Raw genomic sequence first — 15667 nt, forward strand, 5'->3', positions numbered from 1 at the left:
AATGTTATTTTTTTTAGTATGAGTTTTTATGTATTTTGTTGATAAAATACTTTCGATTGATTTTTTTGTTACGCTGTTTATTAACTGCGTTTTATAACACAATAAAGGCTTTTTGTGAAGGTTTGTTTAATTTGTAAGTGATGTTTGTCACAAATGACTTCACTTGCGAAATAGAAGAGACTTGATCGCTGAAAATCGATGAAATGTGCTGAAATTTAAGAATATATTGTTTGTTGGAGAGTTGTGAAGATTACTAAGTATTGTAGTCTACATCATGAATAAAAATTTAGTCAAATAACTAATGAAAATCAGAAAGCACTGGAAGGCTGTCTCATCCCACAGCGGGACTCTAGCTTTGAGTTCCCATGACTTTACCATGGACTATTATAGAAAATACCAAGCTTCATAAGAATCGCCATAAAACTAATCATAATTTATTTCTCATGTCAATGTAAATTACTAATCTGTGTGTACATTGATGATTCCTAAATAAATGAATCATTTGTGAAATGTAAACTTTTATTAATATTTGTATATTCTTGTGAAAAATAATGCTCCTTATATATAACTTATAATTACACATGTTTCATATTCATTCATTTCATATAAGCTACCAAATACATTACGTTTCTATTGAAAGTTATATAGAACGAAAGCTAGAAAAGGATGTTACCAGACTTCATCATTTAAAGAAAACGAAGTGGTATTAATAATGTTAGTTCAGAAATTTTCATCTAAACGTCATAGAAATTCAAATCAGGTTAATAGTTGATCGATTGGCAATATTATTGACTTACGCCTGTTACTCCCAATGGAACATAGGCCATCGACCAGCATTCTCCAACCCACTCTGTCCTGGGCCTTCCTTCCTAGTTCTATCCAACTTCGCCTGCAGCTCCTCTGAGGCTACTGCTGGCCCCAGGGCCGGATAAAAGAGGAGGGTTGGGCATGGATAAAAAAACACTAACCAGTTGGCAATGTGATCAATGTAAATAACTGGAAATAAATCTAACCAATACCTCTATAAAAGACTGGACTTCTCTATAGTATTATCCATACTAACAATTATTATTATTATTATTCAAGTCAAATCGCTTTTTATTTAAATCGATAAACTCAAACTGTTAGTTTTGATGTATGTATATGATTAAATTTGTCTATACTAACTAACAAAGTATGTTTCTAAGTGAATGAGTATTTTCTGATAAAGTTAATAATAAGAATGTGAAAATAATGAATATACACAACAATAGAAAGGAATTTTCCGGTTGAAATTATGTTAACCACTTTAAAAGATATTTAATCTATACCAAACAAATACATATATAAAATGCCTTATCAATTCACTAATGATTTAGTATGGATAAATCATTATTTAGCTGTTTTCATAATAAACAGATAATAGTTGAATAATTAAGAAAATCTTGGCGGATGAATTCAATTAATTCTGAAATGACGTTTTAATTCAATCAGCAATTGAAGTTGAAAAAAATGAACTAAGGAATTCTGAACCAACCTTGTATATTGACTGGTAAGATCTAGGTCACATCCCATACCAAGTCTGCACTCAGTGCTTCCATGGGTTACAAAAATGGAACAAAGCAGATATTTATTGATTCTTTGTTTTCGAAACTATAAGAAACAAATGTCCTGTACAAGGTTTTTTGGATATTTACTAAGTGCGATCGAGTAAAGCTAGTGGATGATTATCGCTAGAATAAAGTTTAACGACAAATGATTCTGGTAAAAATATGAAAATTTTCAATTCAAAGAAATGCAGCTTAAATTACTGTAGAAAGAAAATTCTGAAGAGTGAGCTTACGATTTAACGAATTCACAGATAATGGCTTGTAAAATATTCATGTTTTGAAAAAACTCCAGACAGAATGGATGGAATGTGTTGGAATCCAAGACACCTGGTTCGTCCAATTTAGGACTTGTCAGCTAGGTTTACCCTCAATTATGTACCATTTCATTTGGTCTACATAAATTTGTGATATAATGGCCACATAAGGAAAATTCACACAAGATGAACATGTGCCAACTAAGACTGATCAAAATTCATTCGAAATATAAACCACTGGATAATGGAAATCACTGTACATTTTATGAAGATAAAGTCAGCTATTTTCAAATCATTGATTTAGCTTCGTTCTGAAAATTTTCTTAACCTCTGTTACTAAAAAACTAATTTTGATTTGGTACCAAATATACTTTTATAATATCTCGAGTAGAAAATTGTATTACTGACGTTTTGTGACTAACATTAGGTCATGAAACGTCAGTAATACAATTTTCTACTCGAGATATTATAAAAGTATATTTACCATTGACTTTCTGCTTAACGCTCAATTTATTTAAAAATATCAAGTTTACCCTTGGCACTGATACCTACAAAGTTTGGTTGAATAAATTTTTTTCTATTTCAAAATCCTCTAGTGATAGCTCTTTGTTAAGTTACTTCACGCTTTCAGAATATCATAGGGATTCCGTTATTTTTACTTCACTGTGACTCCGGATGATAATTTTCCAAACCTAAGTTTCTTCTAAAAAATAAATGAAGAAATTAACTAAATTAAACCGACGAATTCGGTTATTTTAATATGATCGTAATTATTGCCACCACTGTGGTGTATACTACTTATGTTTGCCAATATAAGTAGTATGTAACATCAGACGGAAGTTGAATATCTGCTAGCGGAAGGTTGAGGAGATTGAAATGAAGAGAAGAGAGAAGAAAACTGAAAGAAATCAAGATAACAACAGTAATGAAGGAACAATGAATCTTGTAAGAGACAATCCAAAAATGTGCGAATGGTGCATTTGATGTATGATTTTCACATTTTAATAAATTAATGTGTGGTTGCGTACTAAATTTCCCTCACCTATATGTTCATTCACTACACTACTACTATTGCTAGTAACAATAATAATTATTATACTAGATTATCTGAGGCTAAAAAGTAAACAAAATCTATTGACCAATTATTTATACAATACTTAACACCAAAATGCTAAACTGGTTATGATCAGTAGATTATTTCTTGTATAGAGCTCAATTTTATGAAGCTTTATTTAAGACTTGAATACTTGAAATATAATAATAACCATAGTTGTTATTCCAATTTATATGCTTCCGAATGAATAGAAAAATATTCATTTCATGTTTGAATACTTATGTGCCAAAAAATCAAGACCAAATGTTTCCTGTTCAGCATATTTCCAAAACTTCTATTGTTACATATATATATATATATATATCACAACTGATTGATCACTGGATGGCGATCAATGTCATGCGTTTCTAGTCCTTATTAGTGCAGATCGAATGCTATCGATCATGTTGCAATGTGGCCATCAGTCTAGGTGACTCTACATTGCGGACACTATATATTGAGATTATATATATGATAGTGATTTTGAATTTGAGGCCTATTTTAACCATGAATAGTTCATACTCACACACACATACATACACTCACATATATGTACATGACAGATAACTGTTAATGTGATAAACTATAATATAAGGTCAGTCAAATTAATTAATTAGTACATTATTATAAAATTTAAAATCAGTGAAAACAAGAATTAATTATCATTTGATAAAACAAACAAAATCAAACACCATCTTTGTTTATTTGTTTATTTATTTATTTATTTTGGAAAAAAGAAAACACAACTTTGGCCATAATCCAAAATTACTACTGAAATTATTTCACTTTCATTGATTATAAACTTTATAATGTTCAATTAAATACGTTTTGAATTCTAGAAAAAAAAACATCTACTCTATTCACACAAAGAATTAACAGTAATTTTGTTTGATTAAATAAAGCACATAAAACTCATTTTAACAATATTCTGTTAAAATGAGTGCAATGATTTCTTTGGAATGATGTTTGTTTAAAAAAAAACTACCAGCTAACTTCATATTTCATTATTCAATAAAAACTGACATTATTTACATACGACCAATTGAAAATGAACACAAACACATTCTCTACAAGAGATGGTTTGTTTTCTTTTTTTTTTCTAAAGAAAAAACACAATATTTACTATATTTCAGCTATTATTGATTTCGCATAGTCAACTCATTGTTTAGGCGCTAAATATATATAGTTGAGATTATGAGTCAGCCGAAGCTAGACCACCATCGAAAACCTGGAAGCACTGGACAACCGTTTCGTCCTACTGTGGGACTCTTCGGCAGTGAGCATTCACGATTCCGATCCGCGAGATTCGAATCCAGGCCGTATCGGTCTCACCTGTGAACGCTTAACCATTAGACCACTGAGCCGACCGGCATCCAATGGTGTTAATGTCTAACTTCAACCAATCCACGAAATTGAGCCACCGTCAACCATTGTCTTCAGTGAGCTGATATCTCACAACAGACCTGGTTGAACTCCACTGGTCACGGCTTCGCACTAGAACTGCAGAAAATGCATTTTGAAGTCAGTCACTAGTGCGGGAGATTGACTGATAGTTTTAATAACCTTTATGGCAGTTGAGAGATTGTCTAGTATGAAATTGGATAGTTTATCATACAGATTGACTTCAACCAAAGAAATTAGTTAGTGTCAGATGGGTGTGTTGTTCTAGAATATGAGCTTATAGCAGGATGTACCTACAACCTCACTAAGAATCATGTCATAGACCATTAGGCCATTCAACCGAAGCTTGAACTTTATACCAGTTAGTTACCATTTAATGGTTCACAATTTTAGCTTCATTCTACTCATTATGTTGAGTGATCGTTTTATTATATATAATCTATTTGGGTTACGTTACTCATGGCTTTGCAATAAGATTCTTGAAATTGTTTTTCAAGGTAGCTATCAATGAGCAAATGTTTATTATCAGAGTAGATGTCTCTATAGAATATTGGTCTTAAAAATAGTTCTGGAATCATGGATTTCGACTCAGAGACTTAATAGTAACACCTAAAGTACTTGAGTTCAATCTTTGGTGAGGAAAGACGTGCTCACCATTGAAGAGTTCAAAACTTGGATAAAACAGCTGATTAATACTTATGGTTTCCAATAGTACTTCAGTTGTCATCGTTCTCTGAATAAATTGTCTATGAATTGAACTGATTCGCATCACCTATACAACTAAATTATATATTTTTCGTTTACCTCACGGATCTGTTTTTTACTAAACAGCCGATGAATAGATGGATAGCCTGGAGAAATAGATGTATAGAGCTTGCCGGTAAAACACTGGGTACCAACTCTGTTATCTGAAAGTTAAGCACTTGGTAGGAGATTCAAAGTTCCTGAGTTTAGCCTTTCATGGGGTTGTGACTACATACTAATGAACAGTCTCGTGGTTGTTTGACTGAATCACATTCAAAGCAATTAGTCCCTTTTATAAATTTCGATAGAACAATGAGATCAACTCCGTCTTCTCATTGTTCTATTGAATCACATTCATCATATAGACTACAACATTCAGTGATTTTTACAACTTCCACATAAATAATAATGTCAGCGCACTCCTTTGATTCTCAACTTGAAAATGAAATAAAATATACATCATTTGAGAATATTTACTTTGAATTTTATTTTAGTCACTTAGTATAAAGACAGTTGGAAAATCCATGCCAGTAAATGTAGTAAAGCTGTTTCATATTTATCCAGAAGTTAATAAACTTATGTAATGATAAGTAAATAAAGGTCACTGGACACTTCTGAATCAATATAAACTAACATGACTTAGATTTTAAATAAAAGGTGAGATATTAAAGCAAACAAGATAGTTACAAGGCACGTAACTTCAGATAAACTAATTATTGGTATTATCAGTATTATCTTCAGTATTGTTATCATTATTTTTGTAACCGAGGTAATTACGATTATCAGTTGACTAGTCATCGACCATATGAAGCATAAGTACTTTTAAAAGTGGCTTCAGCCAATTTGCGCCTTAAAAATGTCAATAGTTAAATACTAAAATGAAAATTTTCAAAAACTAGATTTCGTTTGCCAAATTGAACAAATTAAAAAATAAACAAGATTTCGAAAACTGACAATAAATCCTTGTATTACAAGGTTTTTTTATCACTTGAAAATGGCCTACAGTTGCAATAATTAGAAGTTGGTATAAAGAGTTTGACATAATTTATCAATGGGATTAAAGCGGTTGTTTGAAATGACACAAAAAGACCATAATAATAGAGAGAAGACGTGAAATGTGACATCGAAAATTGTATTTGGGGTTTATGCATATTTCTATATTGAAAAACTATTTATGAAAAGGAAACACATCTTCTACTATAATCACTTCCAGCTGTGTTTCGCAACTAGCTTTACGTGGGAAAGCAAGCATTTAAAAATAACCTCTATGTAGTTTTCTGAATATGTTCTTACAATACGTATTCCAGAAAGGAAGCAGCATTAACATATGAGATCGTTAAATTCTTAATGGATTATGACCACAAAGTGTATATCCCCGCAGTTCTCAAAATATTCAATAAACAAAGAACATCCAATGTAACTAGATTTAAATAGGAAAGCTCCAGTTAATTTAGCATTTAACTTCATAATTACTCAATTAATCCGAACAAAATTATCCAAAATAAATGAAATGAATCTCAGCATAATATTTATCGGTTAACAATTTACTTGAAAGGAAGCTTACGACACAACCAAATATTAGTCAGTTCATGTTTCTTTTCATATAATTAGAATAGATTATTTTGACTAATCGCTCTTAAACAGTAATCAGTAGGGTTGAGTCTCCCTCAAAAAATATCGGCGACTATTTTGTGAAGCGGTTCGATTCAGGTCATAAGTTATAACTAATACAATGTACAATTATTATAATGTAGACTTTGATGGCTGTTTGTATACTGATTGACTGCCAAGCAGTGCTTATTGTTGCTTTTGTTCGGTGCCTTGGAGTTAGTCGATTCCTGATAATCAATTCCTAACGAAGCTATAAGGATAAGTCAGTGAATATTATGGTGCCTTGATTTGTTCTCAGGTAGTTGGAAGCAGTTGGTAAGAATACCTCAGTTAGGCTTCGTGCTAGTTCGGCTCATCAGCAAGACATATCTGTAGTCTGGCAAACATTAGAATTCGTCCAACATTAATTAAATTCGACATCAGTTGATACTAAGTCAATAGTTAGTGTAAACATCCCAATCTTGCAGGAATTCTTCAACATCCGTAACATATCCGATCATGACTCTATGTAACTCAATTTTAAATCGCCTGAGACTATTTGTCCAAGGAGAGTTATTATGAATCGTTTAGTTCTGAATTTATTTTGACCTTCGGTTTTTATTTAGTACAGGTTATTACAATGATTAAACCCTGTTGAAGAGTGTCAGGTAGCGAAACACCTATACCTCAGATTTTCTGCAGATCAATAATTTTGAATACTTATTAACCTTGCAACAAAACTAGTAATAAACGTTGCAATATTTAAAGGACTGTTTTAAGTAAATGAATTCTTACAGATTAATACTAATAAAGGTGAGTAGAAAGGATTGTCTATCAGAAAATTTACAGAAATAATTATGCATTTGTTACCATTTGTAATTTTAGAATCCTGGTTTTTTTATTACTGAGAACAGAATACAGTTTGGTAAAATCTTTGCATATGTTTCGGAATTAGTTCACGAAACTGGGTAATCAAGTATAGGTTGTCATGCCTTCGTGTGGAACAAATGATTTGACTACTCAAATGAACTTAAATGAATTATTATTATAGGGATGTGGAGATTATTGGGTTTTAATTGAAATCATAAATCGATAAATGTCAGACCACCATTGAAAACATGGAAGCACTGGATAGCTGTTTCGTCCTAGTATGGGTCTCCTCAGCAGTGCGCATCCACGATCAGGCACGCGGGATTCGATATAAACCAGAAGACTAATAGCTGAATCTCGTATGATTCAACTGTTGATTTACTTCTGTGTCTTGAACTTGTAAAAGTGAAAATTGTACAATAAATGAATTTTACTTATTAAAAAAGCATACTCATCCTTTATCATTGATATATGACGAGTGTTCATTGGTATATTTTGAACAATACTGACTTTAATACACTGATTATAGTAGTAACTGGAATAAATTATTCATAACCTCTTACACTGAGATTTTAGTTTAAATTTAGTTAATCACTTCATGAAAATGATTTGTTCAAATTAAGACATTTCGCTAGTTACTGATATTGGTTAGTAAGTAGTATGTTTACCGACACTACCACAAGTCCATTGTGTGTTTCATTGTTACTTTTTTTATTTTGAAGATAAACAAAATGGATGAAAATATAGCTATTACAGAACTTTCATTGTTGTTATTACTTAGGATTACAATTCACATCTGAAAATTCATTCTCATCTTTAAAGCAAAAGAAAATGGGTCTTAATATCTTACTCAGTGCAAATTTACGTAATTTTACACAAATCACCAAACTGCATCACAAGGGAAGCCCTAACTTGGGATCCTGAAGAAAAGCAAAAAAGTGCAAGGCCAAAGAACACATTAAGTCGGGAAGTAGAAGCAGATATGAAAAAGATGAATAGCAACTGGAAAGAACTGGAAAGGATTGCCCAGGACATGGTTGAATGGCGAGTGCTAGTGGGCGGCCTATGCTCCTCTACGAGGAGTAACAGGCGTAAGTAAGTAAGCTATGCATATTTTGTTAAATAAATAAATAAAGTAGAACATCTAAGATTTACTTACCGTTATAATATAATTCACTTGTAACATATAAATACAATAATAGAGATAATATCCAAGTTGGTATAAACATTATATATTAGATGTATTACTGTATATAGATATATGGATACATTTAACTAATTGCATCATTGTGAAATGCAAACTTGTATTATTCATAGAAAATGATTAATGTAGAATGCATTTTATAGTTAATAATTTTCTGTTGAATTTATTCATATATCATTAGTAGTACAAATTTACTTCAAGTGAAAACTGTAATCAGAAAGAAAATTAATCACTAAGTTACTGTTTGTTTTTCATGAGTATTATGAAAAAGAAAAAAATGATCTACTACTACTACTACTGTGAATTTTGTTTAAACTTGGTAAACTTCAAATTTTATTTACCGCCAAAGATATCAATCCAGTCAATTGGTAATATTTTATGAAATATAATTGTTTGTTTCAACATTTGCAAAAAGAGATACTCGATTCGTTTTTTGTTTTGTTTTGCTTTGAAAGGTGACTGTGTCAAGATATTTCCATGCCTCGTTCTTTACTGTTTATGAAGTGGTTCCAATTATGGTATGTTTTATTAGACAGAAATTATTCTTAATTGAAATCTAAAAATAACAACCAGTAGATGAGCAGGTTACATTGTGTGAGTTGTATGGTGATTATACCTATATATATATAAGATTGATTATGTACACGTGAAGTAATTTGTGTTTATAAGGCACCAGCCTTCATGCACATATAGTTATTAACACGTATACAGACAAGTAAACTACACATTGATGCATAACACCAATAGGATTGATTTATAGATAAATATATTCACATGACAAAGTAATTTTGAGAATAGTGTGTGGAAAGGGTAATACACAGAGTTACATGTGTGTCATTTTCACTATATTTAAAAAAGAATGCTATTTTATTATAAATGTCTGTGAATATGACCAGAAACAGTGACCAAGAAAACTAGTGATAGTAAAAGTGGAATTTACAGATTTTTGCACAATTTATTAACTAGATCTTATTTTGAAAGTTTTGTTAGAATATTGATTTACTACAATAGACAATCGAAAGTAAGCCTGCGATCTCCAATGAGTGCTGGTGCTAAAGAGAGTCTGTGATATCCAGTAAAATTCAATCCTAGATACCCGACCGTAACTACTATACTGAGATAAAAATGATCATAGATTCCAGCGTCTTAATAAAGCAGTACTGACAAAGGTGTTTGCCGTTTGATCATGCTAAGCAGGGAAACTTGATAGTTCTCAAACTATTGGTAAAAACTACCAGATATCAGGATGAAACTATATAGAGAACGGTTAGTTACTGTTAGATATCTCATATACATAATATCACATTCCGATTATTTGAATGATTTACCTATTAGTTATCTGACCGAATAAACTTTTAATAAATCGAAACTACTATACATATATTTGTACTACTTACGTACGATGGGAGAGCTAATTGAATATTACTGTTAGGTGTAGAATACTAGATAAAGATAGAGAAAATTTATTTGTCAAGATTTAAACTTCCCTGAATGCTGAATATCTGATATAGCAGATGGTGACAACATGGGTTGGAAATTTTTAAACACAATCGGGTCAGCTATATTTTTTTATCTGATCATTTATAGTGTATTTTAACAAGTTACTTATTTACACAACAATTAATTCTAGAGATTTAATGGGTAAACCCCTTCGACGTGCCCCATTACATTAATGTACTTATGAATAATGGCATTTAAATCCTCTTTAACTGTTTTATTTGGTTATCATTCAATTTAAAACAATCATCTGGATGACAATTATTGATATTTACTGTATTTGGAGAGTTGTTAAAGCGAGTTAAAACTGTATCGTGTTTTAACTGTTTTAACCGATTACTAGGTACTTTTTTTGTTGTAAATTTTGTCTAACACAGTAAAGGATAAACTAAACTCAAGTATACCTTTCTGACCACAAGACTGAATATATATATATATATATATATATATATATATATATATATATATGGATAGAGAGAGAGAGAAAACGATTCGGGTAGTAAACTAAGTTTAAGTAAAATAGAAAACAGTTTTTCGAAAAAAAGTAGAATAGATGAACTTTTTGTTTTGTTTAGTATTTTCTTTCTATTATTGAACCATTAAACCGTTTTGAAAATCGTTTTCTCTCTCTCTATCTTTCTTACTACCGAATGCCTCGGTACGACTGAGAGTGGGGAGAGTCAACTCTCACTCTCGAAATGCTCTCAATTGGCTACATGCATACAACCACTGCCAGGGAAGTCCTACTTACTACCTTCTCGTGGCGGGGGTATTTACGGAATTGAAAGGACAAAAAGCGAATGTCCGGCGCTTTAACCAGGTCGATGAACACGGAGAATCCATCTAAGGGAGTTAGAAAACCCTGATTGCAAACCAATGGTGTAAATGGGCTTCAGTATCCTGAGGGAAGAAACGGAGTATGAACCTATTATCGGTCACCGGCTACCATGAAACTGCATCTCATGACGTTGCTCTACTGCTTTGTGGATTAGACCTTTAGGTCAAAGGCTCCGTGTTTGGCCCCCTAAGAAAACCACCTGCTTTGGATTTGGGCACCCGGGCAATATCCTAGCCTTCACACAAGTCGTGATTTATATGGCAAATATCTATTTGGTACCTTCTTGTACCTATGTTTATGTGTTTAAATAAATAAATAAATTACTACCAACTAGATTAATTTTGATATAGGCAAAAGTAATTAATTTTTACTCATTTTAAACAAATAAACTTAAATTAAATTTAAAGCATTTCATTAAATCTGAGAAAGAAAGAAAATTTACTAATGGTTTGCAAATTTTGAAATAGTACAGCAAATGTTGAAATGAAATGAAAAATAAAATCAACCAATAGCAGTGATGAATTTATTCGATGAACTAGGAGATTTTTGAAGAAACATTTAATGAACATGAGAGAAGTATGTAAACTGTTGAGGAATGTATCATTGAACAAACTCAAAATGATCATTACCTACTACATAAAATACATGTTTAATACGTGTGATATATATATATATATATATATATATATATATATATATATATATATATGGTTGGTATATATGGAATAAGCAATTGGTATATGTCATACCTTTGCCATAAGCACAATCTATGGTTATATTGACAAAAGAAAACTGGCATGAATTAGAAGTCCAGTAGGAACATGTAGAATTACCTATAATTAAATTTTTAAATTGTGCTGTTAAGTCATAATCCTGTACCATTGAAATGGAAACAAAGTTTCATTTTCTTTCTTCACCTTTATAAAATGTAACAACAATGCAATAACTTTATTAATCACCCAAACGTCACGATAGAGAAGGTAGATCTTGGTAACAAAGCTTTTTATTCCATGAAGTCGAAAATGTGATATAACAGTTTCGTTTATATAGTAACTATAATAACCTTGGCAACACATAATAAAACGAGATGGGAAAATAACTAATTAGAGGATAGCAAAAGCTAATTTAGTAAGATGAATTAAAAGTAATCGAGGATACACTTGTTTACTGGAACTGTAATTTACTAGCAAAGGGAAAAAAGCAAATTAATTTGAGACCTTCTTAACAGATACCTAACCTAATTATATTAGTACTATAAAACTGCTATTCGCATTTTGAGTTATTCTAAATTGAAAATAAACTCCTAGTATAGAATTAACTGGGTTGTCGACAATGACTGACAACATTCATGTATCTGGATTAATTTAAATCTATGACATATCGATCCCAATTCAATATTAAAAGATACCAGGTGTATGCTGAAGTTTATACATATAATGTAATTAGCAGTGGAGTACAGGACGCACGTTTTGTTCCGTTTGCGACTCATCAGCCAGATGAATCTGCATCCCAGAGTTGATGTTCACTCCAGTACTTAAACCCCATATCATTCGCTTCAATTGCCATCGTCTTATAAACCTAGATACTGAGTTCAATTAGCCATTTAATTGTTAGGATAATATAATGCTTTAATCTCTTTTCCTAATTCATTACTTTCCCATACATGTATGTAAGAACACTAAAAAACACTTTGATGTTATAATCTCAAGATTAGACAACTTACCTATATAGATTTGATTTCAATCTAAATATGTCTCTTTATATGTACACGTGAACAGTTGTACTATCGTAGTAATTGAAGTAGTTAGTTGATTAACGTAGCTAATATATATATATATATATATATATATATATTGAACCATGTTATTTAAATGTCATATAGCTACACACACGAATAAATTAAAAAGCCATAAGCTTTGGAATCTTTCTTTAAAAGCTTAAAGAAATCTATATTACCTTATCGATAGTCAACGAAGGCTTCAAAGTAATATGAATATAACGTTCTAAAAGTCCCATAGTGTTATGGGAAAGAGGTTTCATTCACAGTGACATCAATATCATATTATATAAACAAATTTAAGTGAAAAACGTTTACTTGGAAATGAAGAAAAAGAAAATTATGATCAAGAGATTATTGTGAATAAAATTTATTTTTAAGAAGAAAAATTCGACAAATATTAGTGAGAAATATTTACTAAAAGGAATCAGAATATTAACTATTAGAATAAGCGGATAGTTCTTTATCTTTAATTAAAGTTTTCTACCTAGCTCTTGTTTCAAATATATGCAAAAGATAATCTATAGTTTGTCACTGGAATCTCCAACGTCTTTGTAGTAAGGTATAATGATTACAATGTTAGTTGATTAGTATCAAAAACAAATTTTTAATTTGTAACGAAACCGAGTAGGATAAGGAAATTGTCATATTAATTTCTTAAAATGCTCACTTATTAAACGTTTTCAAGACTTGTGTGGTAGAACTAAGCAATGGCTTTTTTAAAAAAAATTCATGTTCACAGTTTAATTTATTGTCGATGTATTTCATTTCTTCATCTCAGTGATAATGCCCTGATTTTATTTGACCTAAAAAATTCTTTTAGCCAGAACTGTAAGATCTCAAATGCTTAATTTTGAGAGTAAACGTTCTCGAATTAACTTTATTACACACATCATGTCTGTTTAGATTAATTGGTAGATTCATTACAGAAACTCCAGAAATTTTATGCTCTGAAGACAAGCTACTTTTAAGTAGTATAAACGTAGCTGCTTGGTAAAAATAAGTCTGATGTGGCCTATTCAAAATACTGTTGAATTTCCAAGATATATGCTTAACTATGTCTTTTATTCATACGTCAATGATTAAGTTTGTTTAAATAGTAACTCACTAAATAGTAGGATATTTTTGTCTGTATAATATATATATGCGATAAAAGTGAACAAAGAATTTCATGAATGAACAACCTTACGAGATCATTGAAGTGAATGACAAGAAATTTAGTACTAATCCTGTATACATTTTGCACTGAACCTTTCTTTCAGTCATTAGAAATTTACGCTTAGTTTAGTATTCATTGATGGACACTGATTTAAGGCATTATGATGCCACCAAACTTTCCTCCTCTTATTATTAAAGAGTATACTGATCAGTTATGTTCCAAATAATATCTTAAGGATTTCTGTTAGTTAAATGGTTTTTAAATTTGTATCGTCAAAGGCATGCGTTGGAGAAACTCAGCAGGAGTTACACGGTCATTCCGACAACCACATTAGGAAGAACTCTTAAAGTCCAGCCTAGTGACGAATAATTCAAGAGTATATTTTTGGAGAAACTAGAGAAACAGTCAATCAATCGTAAAAGTGATGTTCACACCAAAGTAGAAGGACATGATATCCAAATGACTGTGAAAAAAACAATGATATCTACAAGTTAGCCAAACTCAAATGCTAGGAAATATTTGTCAGTTTCGGTGGCGACTACTGATCTAATAGATGCAAGAAAACTCATCTTAGACGATTGGATTAATTGGAGAATAGTTCAAATGTTTTGTAGATCTTCAGTTATTTACTATTCCAGGACTACCAGAATGGGAGATGGAAATAAGCCCTTCACAATGACTCTTAACAAAGTTGGAAATTTCAGAGCCAATCTAGAGTGAGTAAGAACAGGACTTGAAGAATGAATTTTGAGGACCTTCAATAATGATGGCCAGGTTTTAGTAATTAGACTAACTGAGGTATTAGCTAAAGTTTGGAAACTGAACGTAAACCAATCTGATTTGTTTGGTTAGCTGATGGTCCCAGTTTATGAGAAAGGATAGAAATCCTCTTGTAATAACCACAGAGGAATCACTTTGACCAGTACGGAACGGGGGAAACTGGCCTCAACAGTTATCTGAGGCTTAAATAGGGCTGATTATCGTAACCTTTGGTTGGAGAATTTGAGTGGTATGGCTCAGAATTAGTCTCAGTATGATAGATACATTCACTCTTTATTTTAGATAGAGTTCTAGAAATTTTTTATACGTTCTTCTTATCATGGATACTTTCTTTCTGCTCCAAATATATTCTCTGCATCAAATGGGATTTTATGATCTTTAATAATACTAACGATTCTATTACTCTGCTATCTGTCTTAATAATTTTATCTCGGTGAGTAGACCAACTTGAACAGATCCACAAGTGTTCCCGGTTCTACACTACTTATGACTGACCTGATTGAATTTATATAAACCAAGAATTATCATATAATGAATTCGAGGAAGAGTTCAAGTGACTGCTTAATTTCATACTGAACAAGAGTACTAAAGTAAACCGAAATAGTTGAGAACTGATAAATGATGTTGGAATTTAGGAAAGTGATATTATCACTCATGTTATTTACAAAATGAAATGGAATTAAGATACACTGACTGTTTTTTCACTTATTCATTTTTCGACATACTAATTATTTTAGTACTAATAATGTAACACCTAGAGCGAATTTGAAAATAGCTTCAATCTAGGAATGACATCAACAGAAATGGAAAATAACAAGACTATAATTCTTACCCCAGCTTTGAAACTCCACTATGTACACTAACCTCACAA

At 31.2% G+C, this 15667-nt stretch overlaps 1 protein-coding gene across 1 annotated transcript in view; it reads right to left on the bottom strand.

Annotated features, from left to right (window-relative positions):
• MS3_00006347 (uncharacterized protein) overlaps positions 1 to 10653 on the bottom strand; it is a 39850-nt gene extending 29197 nt beyond the window's left edge. The window contains exon 1 of the mRNA XM_012937538.2: positions 8701 to 10653. Coding sequence (XP_012792992.2) covers positions 8701 to 8770 — 70 coding nt within the window. The 5' untranslated portion in view covers positions 8771 to 10653. The remainder of the gene's footprint in view (positions 1 to 8700) is intronic.
• Between the last annotated feature and the right edge of the window lie 5014 nt (positions 10654 to 15667).

This window comes from Schistosoma haematobium, chromosome 2, assembly GCF_000699445.3.
Source record: "Schistosoma haematobium chromosome 2, whole genome shotgun sequence".
Lineage (NCBI taxonomy): Eukaryota > Metazoa > Platyhelminthes > Trematoda > Strigeidida > Schistosomatidae > Schistosoma > Schistosoma haematobium.